Source organism: Rhinatrema bivittatum, chromosome 1 (genome assembly GCF_901001135.1).
Source record: "Rhinatrema bivittatum chromosome 1, aRhiBiv1.1, whole genome shotgun sequence".
Classification (NCBI taxonomy): Eukaryota; Metazoa; Chordata; class Amphibia; order Gymnophiona; family Rhinatrematidae; genus Rhinatrema; species Rhinatrema bivittatum.
In genome coordinates this window covers 194,554,172-194,575,082 of record NC_042615.1, presented here as the reverse complement: position 1 = coordinate 194,575,082, position 20,911 = coordinate 194,554,172, and the positions used below count along the sequence as shown (strand labels likewise).

Sequence of the window (20,911 nt, the reverse complement as noted above, 5' to 3'; positions counted from 1 at the left end):
CATCTGACACAAATCAGAGATCATGTGTTTTCCATAGTGGGTCCAAAACTTTGGAATTTGCTGCCTGAGACAGTATGTATTTTATCAGTGATTTAAAGGTGAGCTAAAAACATGGCTATTCAAAAACGCATATAAATTAACTTAAAAACCTCAGAATATACAGAACCACAAAGACAAGCAGGACAAAAGACAATAATCTAATCATGAAGAATAAATCAAATGAGAGAATGTAAGATCCTCAAAACAACCCACTGAATAATTGTGAAAATTATCATTTTGTATTATCTTTCAATACTCTTTAATATGTACTAGAAAATTCCACTTGATAAATATTAATGCCTATGAATACCGCCTCTGTAACAAGTCATTGTTTGTGTGTTGACTTACAAATGACTTATGAATGTCACTTCGGCAAGGATCAGATGCAAAACCAAAAAAAAGTCATGAGTGTACTGTATTTGTTGAATAATTGGATCCCCCCAGAAATACCCCTGCAATGATCTTTATGGACCTCCTTGACATTTAAACATTTGGTATAGATTGGATAGAAATTCAAAAAATTATGGGAGGAGGAGGTTTTCAACTGCAGTGGATCGAAAAAAATATCCCTGTCAGAATCCTGTTTTCTCCCCCAACATGTCCTTTAGTACATGAAATCAATAGTGATGTCATAGTAAGCCTTCTTGTCCTTCAGCCGATAGGATAATAAAAACAGATGCACAAAATAACGAACCAGGATTTCTTCTGACATTTGAACACTGAGCAAATAACTTCTTGTTTGGGCAGTGATATCTTTATTACGTCAACAGAGTATGAGACATACATGTTATTTTACATCAGGTTTCAGAGCAATAGAGTTATCAGCTAGCTCCATTTTTTATTTCAGGATAGCTAGATCCAGTACTAGTTTTACTGCATACTTACGTGGATGGACTTGTTCTAATTTGCCTAAAAATAAACCAGAACTACAAGATCCTCAACCAAAGACGAAAGTATCTGCAAGCCAAGTGCAAGGAATAACACAATAAACAGCAGCACGTTAACCGCTGCTAGTGCCCAATCAGAAAGCCGTACACAGTGTCCAATCATGTGCAACTCTGCCAAACCAATCGGCAGCCGTTTTACATCTTAGCCTTTGTGAAGCTACCTTGCTTCCTTGCCGAGCGGAAGTCGCCTGTTGATGACGTACATGCGTGCCCTGTGCCATGTGTCCTCTGCCTGCTTAATCGTCGCGTGCAGCCTGGTGCCGGAGAGTGGAGCAGTAGCACTGCTTGCTAAGAAACAGCTCCTGTAGGGTGTACGCAGAGCAATGCTGTTGCCTGCCAGGAAAGCCCTCCTGCAGGGTATAAGCAGGGGCTGCTATAGGTTATTCTCCGGCACGCAGCAAAGCTATAGCAGTGGGAAAAAGGTATAGTCATGCCCCGCTATGAGGGCAGCAAAGGGGAGGGGGGTTGGTGCTCTCTTAGAAGTGCAGCACTGCTCTGGCACTCTTTAAAAGATGCGGCCAACTAAGAACTTGCTAAGAAGCGATGTGTTGTAAAAAGCTATAAAGATATATTTGCTTTGCCACAGATAAAGTTCTTACACTGGGCATTAGATGTGCTGACTGTGACCATTTAGGGCTTTGTAAGTCTTGAAAGAGTTCTGTAAATGTTTGTGTTCATGTCAGCTCGGGCATTGTTGCTCATTTAATGGTTTTGCAGCAGTATTAACAGTTTACCAAAATAGAAAGCAGCTTTGTGCCCGGGCTTATTTGCAAGCAGTTGTGTTGACCCAGTTTTTTTGGAGATTGGGTGCTATTCCTGCTTTTATGATATATCGTCCCCCCTCTCCCCCCACGCTTATTTCAGATGAAAAAATTGGGATTAGAGAGAGCAGTGTACTGAGATGGAAACTAAAAAACCAGCAACAGACAAAAGTCTCCTAGAAACTGGGTCACTTGTCAACTCTGTAACTGGGCAATTACTTCAGATTCCTAGAGATTCCAGTGGTGATGCAAATCTTACTAAAGCTAACCTGCATCAGCACATCTGAGGCTGATGTTTTTTTTTCCAATAAAAAGATTTAACATTCATAATTGACATTTTAGAGTCAAATTCCCCTCATTGAGTCAGTACAAGTAAGCTAAGGATCATGTGGTCTGATATATATATATATATCTTGTTTGTTAACTTTTTTTTCTCTGTATCAAAGAGGAGTACTAGAGTAGCCACAATACTCTAGACTACCAGATATTTTTCAGTAATAGAGTGTGTTTGGAGATATTCAGTGCACACTTTTCTGTATCTAGAGTTGGCACTTCCTAGGATTTTATTTCTCTGCAGTGAAAGAGTTTAGGATTTCTTGCCTTCTTTTTTTTAACTTGTAAAATGGAATTATGAATAAAAATCAGTTTTAACTGTTTCCAAAGGGTCTCATCCTGGGAATTTATGAGAGAGAAAAAGAAAAGGAAGATGGGACTCATCTCACTGAAGTTGGAGACTTGTTTGACAGAACCGTGTCTGGGAAACTAAGAGACATGTTGGCAGTGTAAGTATTTACAGCAGTTCCCTTGCTCCCCAGGGACACCCTCAGTATCTGAAGGGGAAAACTGATTTATTTTTTCATTTTGTGTTTTTGTGTAATATTTAATTTTTGTGTGTTGTCCTTTGGAGCTTTCGTTTTTCCTTGTACTTCCATTTATAATGGAGACCTGCCTCATTTCCTCTAGTTCTCCCTGATATGTTTGGCATTGCTTGGTTGGGAGTAGCTGTGTCTCCTGTAGCAGCTGTTTTTCTGTCGTAGCAGGGACCCCTGGCCTAAGACATTCCAGAACTTTCATTTGTGGCGCTTTCTTTTTTCTTTTCTTTTCTTTTTTTTCCCATTTACCAATTACATCCCTCACTCTCCCTTTCCCAGTACTGTAATCCTAGAACTATTGTGTTCTCCCATGCTGAAGATTGATATCCCCTAGGGACCTACCCATTAGCACATATTCACAATTATAGCAGTATCTGGTGCTCGCTGTACTCCCACATCTCTCAAGCCTCCTGTTGGCATAATGGTGCTACTGCTGAACCATGTGGCAGAGCCATCATGTATAACACTGTATCATTTCAAATATTCATAAATTGTCAAAAAATATTACATCTATATGCCAGAGATTTTGAATTAAGGAATTGGAGGTCACGATTGAAATATAACATTATTGCACTTCTAGAGATTTAATAATAAAGTGAAATTACAAAAAATATTAAAAATGTATAAAAAGTATATAAGGGAGATGGTACGTGATTATAATTTATGGTGCCATAAGAACTGTTACTGTCTGGGGCCCTATGTGGGTGGGAGACAGTGGATTGACACTAATGGGCACTTTAACTTTATGATACCGTTCTCCTCATATATGTATATATATTGAAAAAGTATTTTAACATTTTTGGGAATAATTTTCCCTCTCCTTGTTTTTCGTTTGTATATTGGGAGAGGAGTTGGCTTCTGTGTTGTGATTTAAAAATAATATAGTCATTCAAACATTAAAATAGTGCAGTGAAATATATCTGAAATATAAGTGGATGACAAACTAAGAAATCAAGTTCCCACCTTACAAATCTTAAAAAGAGAAAGTTATCTTGTATCAAGATGCATGTGGTTTTATGTGTACTAACTTGGTAATCAAAACATTATGACAAAAACATTTCTGTGACATGTTTATAATCATAACTGTGAGATTAGAATGGGCAAAGTCACTGGGATGCCACAGATTTGGGGATCAGTGCTGCCTCCAAGGGCATCTGGAATGACTCCTATAAGAGGTCCTGACTGCTATGGTGGTGATGATTCTTCAATAGATGACCAAAGCGACAACAAATTTGAAATATGGTTAATGAGTAATTGCTATTTTTAAATGGAGCTAAGCATCTTTCTGCACCTGGTCTTCCTCTAAATCGGAATTTAACAAGATTGGAAAGGTTTGCTCCCTGGAGTATACAAGATTTCCAAAGATGTTTTATCATCCTGCACTTACCAGAGACAAAATGCACTCCCCATGTTCTCCCACCTCAACCCCTCTCCCAATACCTTTTTTCAAGGGTTATGGGTGGCAGTAATATAAGATGAGTGCACATTTATACCAAATTCATGCAGCTCTATTTTTCTCTCGTACTCGCCCTAGTTCTATTCCCCCCCCCCCCTCCCGTCTTCTCTCCCCCTTCTATTCACCACCGTCTTTATCCTCATTCACTCACTCATCTCTCTTTACCCTCTCCCTCCTCTCTGCCTGTCTCCACTCTTGCTCCATCTCTCTGTCCCCACCCCAGCCCCTTGCAGCTGCAGTGCTCTCCTTTTCTGCTTCCACCTCCTCCAGTGGGCTGGCAGCTTCTCCTCTTTGCTGGCTGGGCTTGGGAGTCCTCAATGCCTGCTGTTCTGTATGCTAGTGTCTCCTCCTTTTTCTTCAGCTTGTAGGGTCTGGGTATCCCCACCAGCCCCACTGCTCCAACTACTAGCTTCTCTATTTTTTCCAGCTAGTGTGGCCTAGTGGGCTCTGCCAACCATGCCAAATCTGCTGTTTTCTGTTTGCGTCTTTTTTTTTCACTTGTGCATACAGGAAGTCCTTGCACTTAAATCACAATTGATTCATGAAAACTGTGTCTTGAGTTGAAACATTGAGACTGATTTTCTCATAGGAAACAATGTTATACATAAAGGATTGGTTCCAACACAAAGGCCATGAATTCTTTTTTACCTTAAAAATTAAAAAGAAGGCTTTGACAATTGCTGGCATTTTCACAGAAGAGACTGGTCTTGAGAAGTGCTGGAAATTTCACAGGCTTAGACAATTGCACTGAGAAGACAAAACCTGTTATAAAGCAGATCTCCTGTCTCAGAATCTACCCTCTCCAAACAAAGGAAGATTGCACCCTGCACTTTCTCTGAGACAGAGTATTTCTGCCCCCTCCTCCCAGTTCTCCTCAGCAATTCTGCACACTCAGAAAAGGGGTTGAATTAGCACAGGTTTCTTTGAGAAATCAATGGAAAAAATCATGACTGCAGTCGAGGTGCGATGGAGGGTCTGCTCAGTCCAAGACACTGACTGCATTTTCAAAGTCAGACTTATTCAGTACAAGTCATTCAGGACTCAATGTGCGGTGATGGTTTCCCAGAGCCATATGCACCTGCCACAGATGTTTTCTTTCTCCCCCATCCTAACTCTCTCCCATTCCCCTGTTGCCTCACCCTGCCATGCAACCTCTCTGCCGCCCATAGTTCCCTTTCCAGCCTCTCTTCCTCTTCCCCTCCCTCCTCCCAGCAACCCTGTGCATGCTCATGGAAGAGGTTTGGGCTTCATGGGCCTCCGTTCTCCAGTACAGGGACTGTGGGATGTTAAGAGAGGCAAGGGAAAGGTGTGTGTGGGGGGTGGGGGGTTGAGGGAGAGCAGGGGTTCTGCATGAGGAAAGAGAGACTACCATTGGGTGTGGTTGGGGCTGGAGAATGGTTGCTTTTTTGGGGGGGGTTTCACCCCCTCCCGGGCTGAAATAGTGCTGTGACCCAGTCCTTAGTGCTGGATTGAGATGAGAATATCGGTGTGTCTGCCACACAAAGCAGCAGAAATCAGAGCAGAGCATCAGATGTCCATAACAGGGCACTAATTTTAAAAAGTTGTATAGGTAGAGCATAAGAAAATTGGTGTTCCTGTAATACCACGGATCAGTCCAGACTGTGGGTTATGCCTCCCTTCCAGCAGATGGAGACAGAGAAAAACTTGTAGGACACCCTCACTTAACCTGGTGTGCCTCCTGCATCCCTTCAGTATAAAGATTATCCAAGCAGAATAACAGATAACCATAACAACGAATCAAGCAATAATGGAAACTAGAACAATAGAAGAACCATCATGAAAGCAACCTGTAGTGTTTTCTTCATGTGCTGCAATAAAAAATGGAATATGAGCACGGACTCTTTAAAAAAAAAAAAAAAAAAAAAAAATCCAGACCTCAACCCAGGGCTGGAGTCTGGACTGATCCGTGGTACTACAGGATCGAAAATTAGCAGGTAAGAACCAGTTTTCTTTTCCCTGTATGTACCCGAATCAGTCCATACTGTGGGATGTACCAAAACTTTCCTAAACCAGGTGGGGCGATTTTCCAAGTAGCAGCTCTACAGATCTCTTGAGGCGAAACCAACTGGCATTCTGCCCAAGAAACCACTTGTGAGGATGGAATGGGCTTTCAGACCCTCCGGAACGGGCCGATCTTTACAAATGTAAGCGGACGAAATAGCCTCCTTCAACCACCGTGCAATCATTGGCTCAGATGCCTTCTGACCTCTCCTTGGCCCGCTCCAGAGGACAAATAAATGATCTGACAGCCTGAGAGAATTTGTGACTTCCAAATAGCATAATAAAGACCGTCTGACATCTAAACGACGAAGTTCTCGTGCGTGCGGGACGTTGCATGATAAATGAGGAAAGGCTGGAAGCTCAACTGACTGACTTAAATGAAAAGTTGAGACCACCTTTGGCAAAAAGGACGGGACTGTTCGAAGAGAAACTCCCGAATCAGAAATTCTCAAATGGGGTTCCCTACAAGAGAGATATTGTAATTCCGAGATTCTGCGAGCTGAGCTGATAGCCACCAAAAAGAACATTTTTAAGGTGAGGTTCAAATGGCGGATCGCAAAAAACATGAAGTACCAAATTAAGACTCCACGATGGACGTATTGGGCGGACGGGGGGATTCAAGTGCCTTACTCCTCTGAGGAAATGCCCCACATCCAGGTGCGACGCTACTGAGCTACCCACCAGACAGGCAGATGTGCATTATGTATCCTCAGCCCAGTTCCAGATGGTGTCATTAAAAGAGCAAGTCTGCATATCCAAAAAGGGATACAAGGCTTGGGCATATGCAATGCAGCTGGTAATGTATTGATGCATGTTAGAGCAGGGAGCAGCCTAAAAATTCAAATACAGGATTTTAATATTTTTCTTTGCTGAAGTTGGCAAATAATCTCTGGCTATAATTTTTTCTAAATTCTGAATTTGGATGAATCAAGCCCCATTGCTTACCATTCTAGTTTGTTCAAATTTGGCTTATATTTAATCCTTACGTGATTTTTTTTTTCCCCATTTCTCTCAAGATCTTGCATAACTATATTTTGTAACATCTCCACTGCCATATTGCTGCCAAATTTAAGAGTGAATTTCAGCTTTGGATATGATGAGTAGAATTTTAATATCAAGTACAATTTCAGATTACTCTCAATGTACAGATTGAACCAGGCTTCCTTTTCATTGACCACTATATTATCTTGGTTGGAAAACATAGACAATTCTGAATGTAAACATTTCTGTTTCCAAAGCACTTTTTTTTTTTGAGATTTATAGTATTTGTAAGAGCAAATACTAAATCCCTGATCAGCAAATATTTCTGACAATCTGACAATGTTTTTCTCCAGGAAATAGTCATCTCTCCTTTGCTTATACCCTTTTTAGTCCTGCCTTGTCCTTTCATCATATCAAGTCTAATTGTGTTAATTATGCCTTAAAATCACCAGATTTGTTGTGTTCTACTTGCTGTGAGTTTCTAACCCTAGAATATTATTTTTCACCTGCCATGGTCTGCAGTTCTATCAGCCTAGGGTTTATTTTTAAGATTTTCAACTCCTTGAATGGTTTAATCATTTATATTCAGGCATAATCCAAAGTAATATTTTTTTTCTTGAATTTTTAGATCAGGACCTCCTCTGAAAAAAGGCAAAACACGTATATTTTATGGTTTGCATCAGGTAAGTTTTTTATAGTGTCAGTGCCACCCTGTTCATGAGTCTCGCAGCACTTCTGTGTTTAAATAACAAATTAAGGCCTGGATTTTGTAAGTTCGCAGAACTTAGAAACTCCAGCGACGCGGGGGGCGGGCCTGCGAAAGCCAGCAGTGATCGCATCGCACCTCTGCGGTAGTGCCATTGGGCGCGATACTGGCGGCGGTAAGGATTCTTACCTTTCGCCATCAGCGAAGTCGTCGCGGAGTCCACTCCGACTCCGCCCCGATTTAGATATCGCACACGAAAAGTCCCTTTTCGTGTGCGATACCTTTGGAAAATGACCCCCTAAGGGGCCAATATACTAATATTAAAAAAAATTTGGTAATGAGATAAAAAAATGCTAATAGCTCATTGTGTATTTGGGAAAGCAACAAAATGTGCATTAAAACGTGCAAAATTTAACGCACACCCATTAACACAAAAAATTCATAACTATACTTCAGGGACATAGTTAACCTTTTTCATTAATGCACATACTTTATGTACATTAATGCCTGTGTTAATGCGTGCTTTATTTGCATCTCATAAATGTTTATAGTTAACACACATTAAAGAATGCATTAAAGGTTCATGTTAACACACTTTAGTACATTGAACTTTTCAGTCCTGAAAATTAACATACAAGTGTGGTGAACCAATCTCTTTTCATTGTGCCATATTTCAGAAAAGTTGGTTTAGTGGTTCTTTAGACAGATGAGGGCAAAATATAATTGAATGATTCATCCTGAACATTTTTTTTTATATTCCTTCCATTCATTTTTCTTACAAAGACATTTTTAAATTTTAAAAGCAGGTTTGCTATCCCATAGGAAGGTCATTTTCAAAGGCACTTCTATGAGTAAAACAGTTGTTTACCTACAGAAATGGTCTTTTTGAAATTTTCCCAGACGGTATGCTTGTAAAATTTCTAGTGCATCAGGGCGGGGTTTTGAGTTACATGCATGCCTTTGGATTTTAAAAAGTCTGTACTTCGAAAGTTGGTGTAATTTGAACGTATAACAGCCTGCAATTTTATGAGGGCTGTTATAAAATTACCCTTTTAGAGATTAAGCCCAATGTAGATACTTTTTGGCTGTCAAAAGAACATAAGATATGCCATAGTAGATCAGACCAAGGGTCCATCAAGCCCAGCATCCTGTTTCCAACAGTGGCCAATCCAAGTCACAAGTACCTGGCAAGCACCCAAACATTAAATACATCTCAAGCTACTATTGCTTATTAATTAATCTCAGTTTATGGATTTTTCCTCTAGTAACTTATTTAAACCTTTTTTAAACCCAGTGCCATAACCACATCCTCTGGCAATGAATTCCAGAGCTTAACTATGCACAGAGTGAAAAAGAATTTTCTTTGCTTTGTTTTAAATGAGCTACTTGCTAACTTCATGGAATGCCTCCTAGTCCTTCTAGTTTCAGAGAGAGTAAATACATTAACATGTTCAAGTACTTTCATGAGACCTCTTATCATATCCCTCCTTAGTCATCTCTTCTCCAAACTGAACAGCCCTAACTTCCTTAGCCTTTCCTCATAGGGCAGCCGTTCCATGCCCCTTATTTTGGTCACCCTTCTCTGCACTTTTTCCAGTGCAACTATATCTTTTTTTTAAGATGCAGCGACCAGAATTGCACATAGTATTCAAGATGCAGTTTCACCATGGAGCGATACAGAGGCATTATGACATCCGTCATTATTTGTCATTCCCTTCCTAATAATTCCTAACATTCTGTTTACTTTTTTGATCGCCGCAGCACACTGAGCTGATGATTTCAATGTATTATTATAATGTATGAATTTAAGAAAAAACTTAAAACATGGCTCTTCAGCCAAGCCTTCACAGATACATAAACCTTCCCAATCATAACTTGCCTTAGTCCAGCCCACTTTAAGAAATACAATCCTTTCCAAGCAACACTGTCATATCTCCCTCCTTTGGTCCTCAGTTACCAACACCCTGTTGCAACCCTCCCGTAAATGCACCCTCACAACACTTCATTCTTACCTGGAGGAGGCCTCCTCCCTCCCACATTACTCCTCTGCCCATACAATCATCATTAACTACAACGAACTCAAATGCTCTACCGAACACCCTTCTGGCGAATAGAGAAACCCTAATATGCCCTGGCCAATTTGGTCTATAGAGTGATTCTGTAAATAACTTTAATCTGGTTTCTTGTTAGGTTCTTACGAGATGCATTTATTGATTATATGAGTTTTACAAATTTTATTTTATATGCTTAATGTATTAGTTCATTAATGTATTAGTTCATGTATTATTTCATGTATTAGTTCATGTATTATTAGCTTAATGTATTAGTTCATGTATCAGTTCATTATTTCATGTTCTATGTAAGCCCTAGGGCAGTTTTTCTGTTAAATGTAAACCGAAGTGATTTGTATCTGATACAGGAACTCCGGTATATAAAAATCAAAAATAAATAAAAATAAATAAATTATCCACTATGACACCTAGAACTCTTTCCTGGGTGATAACGCTTAAGATCGAACCTAATATTGTCTTACTATAGCAAGGGTTATTTTTCCCTATATGTACCACTTTGCACTTGTCCACATTAAATTTCATCTGCCATTTGGAAGCCCAATCTTCCGGTCTTACAAGGTCCTCCTGCAATTCACAATCCCCTTAAAATTTAACTACTCTGCATAATTTTGTGTCATCCACAAATATGATCACCTTAATCATCGTACCCCTTTCCAGATCATTTATAAATATATTAAAAAGCACCGGTCCAAGTACAGATCCCTGAGGCCCTCCACTGTTTACCTTTTTCCACTTTGAAAACAGATCGATTAATCCTGCTTTCTGTTTCCTGTCTTTTAACTTGTAATCCACAAAGGACATCTCCTCCTATCCCATGACTTTTTGGTTTTCTTAGAACCTTCTCATGCGGGACTTTTATTGAAAAACTTCTGAAAATCCAAATACACCACATCTATCGGTTCACCTTTGTCCACATGTTTATTAACCCCTTCATGCTGGCTGTGTCCCATTAAACCATGTTTATCTAAATGTTTTGTGATTTTATTCTTTTTTTTTTTTTCTTTATATCAGTTTCCACGATTTTTCCCGGCACTGAAGTCAAACTCACTGGTCTGTAGTTTCCCGGATCACCCCATGAGCCCTTTTTAAATACCGGGATTACACTGCCCATCTTCCAGTCTTCATGAACAATGGATGATTTTAATGATAGGTTACAAATTAATTGAAATAGGTCTGAAATATTTTTTAGTTCTTTCATAACCCTGTGATGTAAACCTTCTGGTCCAGGTGATTTACTACTCTTCAGTTTGTCAGTCTGACTTACCACATTTCCCAGGTTCACCATGATTTGGTTCAGTTCATCTGAAACATTACCCTTAAACCGTCTCCGGAATGGGTATCTCCCCAACATCTTCTTCAGTAAATGCTGAAGCAAAGAAAGTGTTTAATCTTTTCGCGATGGCCTTATCTTTCCTAAGTGACCCTTTAACCCCTTAATTATCTAATGGTCCAATAGATTCCCTCGCAAGCTTTCTGCTTTGGATATCTGTTAAAAAGTTTTTTATGAGCTTTTGCCTCTATAGCCATCTTCTTTTCAAATTCTCTCTTAGCCTGTCTTATCAATATCTTACATTTAACTTGCCAGTGCTTATGCTTTATCCTAATTTCTTCTGATGGATCCTTCTTCCAGTTTTTGAATGAAGATCTTTTGGCTCAAATTGCCTTTTTCACCTTATTTGTTTTAGCTATGCCGGCAATCGTTTGACCTACCTTCCACCTTTCTTAATATGTGGAATACATCTGGACTATGCCTCTAGGATGGTACTTTTTAACAATGCCCACGCTTGTTGCACACTTTTAACCTTTTTAGCTGCACCTTTCAGTTTTTTTCTAACTATTTTTCTCATTTTATCAGAGTTTCCCTTTTGAAAGTATAGTGCTAGAGCTGTGGATTTACTTGCTGTCCCCCTTCCAGTCTTTAATTCAAATTTGATCATATTTTGATCATTGTTCCCTGTATGTACCAGGATCAGTCCAGACCGCTGGGTTGTGTCTCCCTTCCAGCAGATGGAGTCAGAGAAAAAAACTGAAAGGCACCCCCTCTTACACTGGTGTACCACCTGCGATCCTTCAGTATTTTCTCTGACTAGCAGGTAAGGGTGACAGAACCTGCGGTCCTGATCCTCTTTAAAAAAAAAAAAAAAAAAAGGGGGGGGGGGGGGGGGTTTGACGTAAATTTACCAGAAAGCCTGTTCTTTCGGAAGGATTCCTTGGCTACATCAAGCTAATTAAAAAAAAAAAAAAAAAGTTAAAGTTAGTTACTTCTGTTCTTTGAAGTTGGATACACCTCCCAAGTCACCTGTTATGGTTAAGTGGTGTTTGGGTGGATTCTTGGGTACTGTGGCAGATAACCACACCTAAGGGGAGGGGCCCTATGGGGAGCCACAGGACACACAAACACAGAATTAGATCTTTTATTGTACAGCTTGATATATACCACCAGAAGTGGCAGTAGTGAGGTAGTCTGGATGTAGCAGTCTTGGGACCCTTGGCAGAGGGACCCTTCTCACCCCATTGGTATAGGGGAATTCCAGTGTAGGTTTCCCAGCAAGGAAATGCTGTAGATGAGACAGACTGAGAGTTAGATTACTCACTAGATGGTAGCTGTAGGTATGCGATTCCACCAGGCTGAAGTAGATGGTACTGGCACCGAGGCAGGGAGAGCAGGCCCTCGAGGAGCGAGTACCTGATCCCTGTAAGGCACCGGAAATAAAGCAGAGGGCCCCTGAGGAGCGGGTACCCAAGTTAGTCAATAGCCCGAAGGGCAGAGAGAGAGCTTCCAGCGGTAGCATGGAAGCGGCAGAGTAGCTTAGACTGGACGAAACCAAGTCCGAATCCAGTCCTTGCTAACTCGATTAGCTAGCATGTAAGGGCAGGCTAAATATCCGGATGGCGTGACGTCACTTGAGGGGGATGCCCCCGAGGTTCGCGCCATAGCTGGAATAAAGATGAGGGTAGCGCACGCACCCTAGTAGGTCCTTGGGAGGAGCATGGCGGGAGGCAGCACCATAGCCGTTCCGGAGAGGGCGGCTAGTGAGGCAAACGGGGTGAAGCCGTCTAGGACAGATGGACGCAACATCACCTTGGTAGAGGCTCGGCTGGGGTGGGACGCCCCTATAGCCGCATTCCCGGAGCCCTGCCGAGTGGTAAGTGGGGAGATTCACCGGTGGGCCGGACCCTCTCCTCCCTTCACCCTGAGATGTACATATTCCTCAGGTATACCCTGCAGTGTTAGTGGTCCCAGGGATGCCGGTTTTCCCCTGGTTGACAGTGTTTAAAAAAAAAAAAAAAAAAAAAAGAAACCTTTAGAGGTTTAAATTCTTGCCTTGCAGGTTCCAGGGGCCTCGGAGGGGTGTGTTTGGTGCCGGATTGCTGACCTTACCTTCTCTTGTTTGGGCCTAGGGGGGTCCTGTCCCCTTGATTTATTCAGCCTAGGACCCTTTTCCTGGTGGCCTCTTGCCTGGCTCTGGGGTGATACTGGTGGTCCAGTCCCTCCCCCGTTGAGACCCCTGAGAAATTTCTTGCCTCGGGTCTCTCGTCATAGAAGTAAAATTCCTCTCACTTTAAGCTGTCTGGGGAAAAAAAAAAGAGGAAAGGTTTTTACTTTTTATTAATCACGGACTGGCAGCTTATGGGGGAAGGAGTGGAGAGCAGTTTTTTCTCTCTCCCGCTCGCATCAGCCAGGCACAGAAGAATTTTGCCTTTACTGTGGCAAATCTTCACCTCCTGTCCCCCCCCCCCGATGCCTCGATTGACATTTTTCGCATGTGGAGAGCCGGCCTGCTGCACATATCGAGCCTGTTTCTTTGCCGGGCGGGGGAAGGGATTCTGTAGTTCATCAATCCCCTCCGGATTTAAGCTCTGTGGACTCTCCGGATTTGATCCTGGACCCTCAGGACGATATCCCCCCTCCTCCAGTTCCAGTGAAAGCCCCTTCTCATTTTACTACTGTTTTTGTACTTTTATTACACAGAGCTTTTGTCACTAGCTTGCTGCAGCAGGAGGACCCCCCCCCCCCCCACCTGTGAAGGTTCCTTTAGGCCCTCCACCTGCAAAGATGCCTAGGGTATCTACAGTCTAGGGTCCCAAGCTCCCAGTTTCCCAAGGGACTAATCGGGTTCGGACCATACCAGGGGCGCAAAACCCGCCGGATCCTCCTACCCCACCTCCTCGGCTCCCGGATCCCGTATTGGGTCAGGTCAAAGTGGCTTACTACACTAGCCAGTCGTAAGAAACCCCGTATCCTTTAACTCAGAATCCACTGGTCGAAGGGGACGACCCGCGGGTCTTACGCTTGTTCCAACGGGAGGAGCTGGACCTGCTCATCCCTTTTGTTCTAGCCAAGTTGGGCATCGATGCCCTTCCAGAGGAAGCTGCTAGTACCCCGGTTTCCAGTAACGTGGACCCTGTCCTGGCAGGACTGAGAGCCCCTCCACACACCTTCCCTTTTCATCCTATGCTAATGCAGTTACTTCTCTGGGAATGGGAAGCTCCGGAATCCAGCTTACGAGTGGGCAGAGCAATGGACAAGCTCTGTCCCCTCCCGGACCACTGACTAGAGATGCTCAAGGTCCCTAAGTTACCGGAGGACAAGCCTAGAACTACTAGGACCTTTGGTTCGGCTCGCCCTAGGTTCAGGGGCCAGCGCTGGTTTCATCAGGGCAGGGCGTTCTCTTCTTCCTATACATCCCGGCAGCCATCGCAGAGATCGCAGGCTTGGCCATCTTCCTTTCGAGGTCGCAGGCCTCCCCGGGATGGGGGTCATCAGGGATCTTCTGGTGGTAAGTCCTCACAATGAAGGTGTGCTGGCCCACTCCTCAGTCCCTGTAATAGGTGGCCGCCTCTCTCTCTTTCTCGAGGAATGGATCAAGATTACGTCGGAGCAGTGGGTGCTAGGCATCATCGAATACGGTTACGCTTTGGATTTTGCTTACCCGCTGCGGGACCTGTTTTTGATGTCGCCCCTCAAGTGAAGCGAGCTGCTGTAACTCGGACTCTGCATCGGCTGGAAGCCCTGGGGGCCATTGTCCCGGTCCCTCAGGAGGAGATCGGAACCGGCAGATATTCCATATATTTCGTGGTCCCCAAGCAGGAGGGCTCCTTCCGCCCAATTTTGGAGCTCAAGAAAGTGAACAAAGAACTCTGGGTGCCTTGTTTTCACATGGAGACCCTCTGCTTGGTCATTGCGGCCGTCCACTCAGGCAAATGTTTGGATTCTTTAGACGTGACAGAGGCCTACCTTCACGTAGGGATCAACGAGCGGTATCACCAGTATCTCAGGTTCATGATTTTGGATGAGCATTACCAGTTCCAGGCCCTTCCGTTAGGATTAGCCACGGCTCCCCGCGTATTCACCAAGATGATGGTGGTTGTAGCGGTGGCGCTACGGAAGGAGGGGATTTTGGTACATCCCTACCTGGACGATTGGCTGACCCGGGCGAAGTCAGAGGAGCTGTGCAAAGCGACGGTTCAGTCAGTGCTCCGCCGGCTACAATCTCTCGAGTGGATCGTCAATTACGCCGAGTCAGTTGATTCCGTCCCAGGTTCTGAACTTCCTCGGGGCTCGGTTTGATACGACCATAGGCAAGGTCTTCCTCACGGAGGAGTGGGCCACAAAGCTGGTGGCGCAGGTTTGACGGTTATTGTCCCTACCATTACCCCAAGTGTGGGATTACTTGCAGGTGCTTGGTTCTATGGCTTCTACTCTGGAACTAGTCCCTTGGGCCTTCGCCCATATGAGGCCTTTGCAAAGAGCGTTGCTTTCTTGTTGGGATCCGAAGTCAGAAGAGTTCCAGATCCGCTTGCCGCTCTTGGAACCTGCCCGGTCCAGTCTCCAGTGGTGGTTGATTCCGGCCCACCTGCAGCGCGGTATGGACCTGGAGGAACCTCAATGGGTGATAGTGACGACGGATGCCAGCCTCTCCAGTTGGGGAGTGGTTTGTCAATCCCAGGCAGCGCAGGGCAGTTGGACTGGGCAACAGGCGAAAGGGTCCATCAATCGCTTGGAAACCAGAGCAGTGCATCTGGAGTTGCGCTGTTTTCTTCCTTTGGTTCACCGTTGTCTGTGTGGGTGTTGTTGGACAATGTGACAGCGGTGGCTTACATCAATCTTCAGGAGGGTACCAAAATCATCCCATAGCTGCAGAGGCAGACCGTCTGATGGTTTGGGCGGAGTGCCATTTAGTCCGTCTGGCGGCTTCTCACATAGCCGGAGTTGACAACATTCAGGCGGATTTTCTTAGTCGTCAGCGTCTGGATCCCGGAGAGTGGGAGTTGTCCAATGAAGCCATGGGCCTCCTGACTCGTCGGTGGGGCATGCCTCACCTGGACTTGATGGTGACCCAGAGAAATGCAAAGGCGGCTCGATTTTTCAGTCGCCGAAGGGAGCACGTGTCGGAAGGGGTCGATGCCCTTGTCCTCCCGTGGCCTCGCGACATCCTGCTTTGTGTTTTCTCCCTGGCCCTTGGTGGGCAAGGTTCTAAGGCGCATACAGATGCACATGGGGCCAGTTATCCTCGTGGTGCCGGAATGGCCACGGCGCCCATGGTTCGCGGATCTGGTCAATCTGGCGGTCGACAGCCCGCTTCAACTCCATCATCTAACTAATATTCTTCGACAAGGTCCAGTATTTTTCGATCGAGTGGATCGCTTTTGTCTAGCGGCCTGGCTTATGAGAGGCGACAGTTGAGGAAAAGAGGCTACCCTGATACAGTTATTTCAACCCTCCTGCAGGCATGCAAGGAATCCACTTCTCTTGCTTATGGTCGGGTCTGGAAGGTTTTTGACATCTGGTGTGGCGGGGTGAATTTGTCCCCGCAACGTGCTTCTATTTATTTATTTATTTTATTTATTTATTTAAGGCTTTTATATACCGACTTTCTTGATACAGATCAAATCAACTCGGTTTACATCGAACGAAGCAGAACTATAACCAACCATACAACAAGAGACAATTTGAAGGAGCATAAAAGTTACATTCTAACAAGGTTGCCTTAACTGGGAGAAGGAAAAAAAAGAGGGGGGGAACGAAGATATGAATGAAGATATGAACGCAGTTATGAAGATATGAACGCTAGAATATGAACTATTGTACATATTCTAGCGTTCTTGCAGGAGGGACTGAAGAAAGGGTTAGCGTGCAGGTGGCGGCCCTTGGATGTTTGCGGGGAAAGATTGACGGCGTCTCTTTCGCAACTCATCCGGATGTGTCATGCTTTTTGAAGGGCATGAAGCATCTGCATCCTCCAATTAGACAGGTCTGTCCTTCATGGAGTCTGAACCTGGTTCTCCGAGGCTTCTGCGGTCTTCCCTTCGATCCTATCAAGCGGGCTACCTTGAAAGACCTGACTCTCAAGGCAATTTTCTTGGTGGCTATCACGTTGGCTAGACGCATATCTGAGCTTCAAGCGTTGCCTGTCGGGAGCCCTTGATCCGGATTTCGGACTCGGGAATTTCCCTTTTGAACAGTACCCTCCTTTCTGCCGAAGGTAGTCTCGGGGTTTCATTTGAATCAGACAGTGGAGTTACCTGCGTTTACTCATTTTGGATCGCGACTCGCCTCAGGCTCACGAATTACATAGGTTGGATGTGAAGCAGATTCTACTTCGCTATCTGGAGGTTACCAATGCCTTTTGATTGTCTGATCACCTGTTTGTCTTATGGTGTGGCCCTAAGAAGGGACAGAAAGCTTCTAAGGCTACCATTGCCAGGTGGCTGAAGGATGCCATATCCTCTGCTTACATCAGGCTTGGGCGCTCAGTACCGGATGGTCTAAGGGTGCATTCAATCAGGTCTCAGGCGGCGTCTTGGGTGGAAAGTCAAGTTGTCTCGCCACAGGAGGTTTGCAGGGCAGCTACCTGGAAATCTTTACATACCTTTGTGAGGCATTATCGTTTGGACATCCTGGACCCGGATGTTGACTGCTTCGGCAGCAGTGTTCTCCAAGCGGGACTCTCAAGGTCCCACCCCATTTAGGGTAGCTTGGGTACATCCCAGTGGTCTGGACTGATCCTGGTATGTACAGGGAAAGGAAAATTGGTTCTTACCTGCTAACTTTTATTCCTGTAGTACCAAGGATAAGTTGTTGCTCACATATATAGAAACATAGAAGTGACGGCAGAAGAAGACCAACGGCCCATCCAGTCTGCCCAGCAAGCTACGCAGTTTATCCATTCCTCCCCCCCCCCCCCCCTTTTGCACCCTCCGGCCCCAGCGCCATCCTAGTGAACATCCAGCTCAATCAGGGGTAGCAACCGCCGCAACCAGCAGGCCACACCCCTGCCCCTTTCCCACCCCTGTTTTGTTTGCTTGTTTGTTTTGTTTTTTTTTGAGATGGCAGCCCTCCATCCTTCTGCTCCGTGAAGGTGGAACACCAACCACTGGCCACTGGCATCCCGCTCCGTGAATGCCTCTGTGGCTACTGCCGCTCCGTGCAGTGTTTTGTTGCATGAAAGTGGAACACCAACTACTGGCCACTGGCATCCCGCTCCGTGAATGCCTCAGTGGCTACTGCCGTTCCGTGCAGTGTTTGCTGCCTCCTCTCTATTTATGCCCACTAGACTTGATGGATCCACCGTGTTTATCCCATGCCCCTTTGAAGTCCTTCACAGTTTTAGACTTCACCACTTCCTCCGGAAGGGCATTCCAGGCATCCACCACCCTTTCCGTGAAGAAATACTTCCTGACATTGGTTCTTAGTCTTCCTCCCCGGAGCCTCAGCTTGTGACCTCTGGTTCTGCTGATTTTTTTTTCCTACGGAAAAGGTTTGTCGTTGTCTTTGGATCATTAAAGTTTTTCAAGTATCTGAAATACCTTCATAATGTACCACAACAGCCGGCTTTTCCCTCAGCACTGTCTAAAATCTTGATTTGGACAATAAGGAAAAATGGTGAAACCCTATTGCATTCTGGTGGGTTGACCTGTACAGAATATTGTCACCATGGATATTTGTAAGACCTAGTATAGTTGCAAAGATCAATGTTATGGTGATCATAGTGTTACTGTAACATTATGGAGGCACATGCACCCAGAAAATAGCTTAGCGCTTGTAACTATGTTCATGGTGATAATACTTTGTGCTATTAATACATAGACAGAAAAGGCTAAAGATCCCAGAATTTTTTTAACCAAATAAATCACAGTGGATCACAATTTTTTTTTGTCTCATTTGAAAGACCTCATACACATCAATGGATTTTTGCTGCTTTTCTTTGTGATTTGTTATTGCTGTGGACATTTTAGGACTGACAACAGAAAGCCAGAACATCAGATAGCTAGCTTGACTGTCCAGAGGAGTTAGAAGTGTGAAGTAAAGCAATGGGCCTATGAATGTTGCAGGCAGACATCAAGGAGATAGAATATCCCCTTCCTTTAAAATTTTACTAGAAAAACATGAAGGGGTTTGTACACTCAAAAAATCCCAAGATATTAATTTAAAAATACTGTTAAATATGGCTTTCAAATCCTAAAGAGTCAGGAAATTGAACATAAGAACATAAGAAAATGCCATACTGGGTCAGACCAAGGGTCCATCAAGCCCAGCATCCTGTTTCCAACAGTGGCCAATCCAGGCCATAAGAACCTGGCAAGTACCCAAAAACTAAGTCTATTCCATGTAACCATTGCTAATGGCAGTGGCTATTCTCTAAGTGAACCTAATAGCAGGTAATGGACTTCTCCTCCAAGAACTTATCCAATCCTTTTTAAACACAGCTATACTACCTGCACGAACCACATTCTCTGGCAACAAATTCCAGAGTTTAATTGTGCGTTGAGTAAAAAAGAACTTTCTCCGATTAGTTTTAAATGTGCCCCATGCTAACTTCATGGAGTGTCCCCTAGTCCTTCTACTATCTGAAAGAGTAAATAACTGATTCACATCTACCCGTTCTAGACCTCTCATGATTTTAAACACCTCTATCATATCCCCCCTCAGTCGTCTCTTCTCCAAGCTGAAAAGTCCTAATCTCTTTAGTCTTTCCTCATAGGGGAGTTGTTCCATTCCCCTTATCATTTTGGTAGCCCTTCTCTGTACCTTCTCCATCGCAATTATATCTTTTTTGAGATGCGGCGACCAGAATTGTACACAGTATTCAAGGTGCGGTCTCACCATGGAGCGATACAGAGGCATTATGACATTTTCCGTTTTATTCATCATTCCTTTTCTAATAATTCCCAACATTCTGTTTGCTTTTTTGACTGCTGCAGCACACTGAACCGACGATTTCAATGTGTTATCCACTATGACACCTAGATCTCTTTCTTGGGTTGTAGCACCTAATATGGAACCCAACATCGTGTAATTATAGCATGGGTTATTTTTCCCTATATGCATCACCTTGCACTTTTCCACATTAAATTTCATCTGCCATTTGGATGCCCAATTTTCCAGTCTCACAAGGTCTTCCTGCAATTTATCACAATCTGCTTGTGATTTAACTACTCTGCACAATTTTGTGTCATCTGCAAATTTGATTATCTCACTCGTCGTATTTCTTTCCAGATCATTTATAAATATATTGAACAGTAAGGGTCCCAATACAGATCCCTGAGGCACTCCACTGTCCACTCCCTTCCACTGAGAAAATTGCCCATTTAATCCTACTCTCTGTTTCCTGTCTTTTAGCCAGTTTGCAATCCACGAAAGGACATCGCCACCTATCCCATGACTTTTTACTTTTCCTAGAAGCCTCTCATGAGGAACTTTGTCAAACGCCTTCTGAAAATCCAAGTATACTATATCTACCGGTTCACCTTTATCCACATGTTTATTAACTCCTTCAAAAAAGTGAAGCAGATTTGTGAGGCAAGACTTGCCCTGGGTAAAGCCATGCTGACTTTGTTCCATTAAACCATGTTTTTCTATATGTTCTGTGATTTTGATGTTTAGAACACTTTCCACTATTTTTCCTGGCACTGAAGTCAGGCTAACCGGTCTGTAGTTTCCCGGATCGCCCCTGGAGCCCTTTTAAATATTGGGGTTACATTTGCTATCCTCCAGTCTTCAGGTACAATGGATGATTTTAATGATAAGTTACAAATTTTTACTAATAGGTC

General features: G+C 43.7%; 1 protein-coding gene across 1 annotated transcript in view; it reads left to right on the top strand.

Moving 5' to 3' along the window:
• Positions 1-1,173: 1,173 nt before the first annotated feature.
• LAP3 (leucine aminopeptidase 3) overlaps positions 1,174-20,911 on the top strand; it is a 154,773-nt gene continuing 135,035 nt past the window's right edge. The window contains exons 1-3 of the mRNA XM_029590495.1: positions 1,174-1,408; positions 2,411-2,529; positions 7,707-7,761. Coding sequence (XP_029446355.1) covers positions 1,310-1,408; positions 2,411-2,529; positions 7,707-7,761 — 273 coding nt within the window. The 5' untranslated portion in view covers positions 1,174-1,309. The remainder of the gene's footprint in view (positions 1,409-2,410; positions 2,530-7,706; positions 7,762-20,911) is intronic.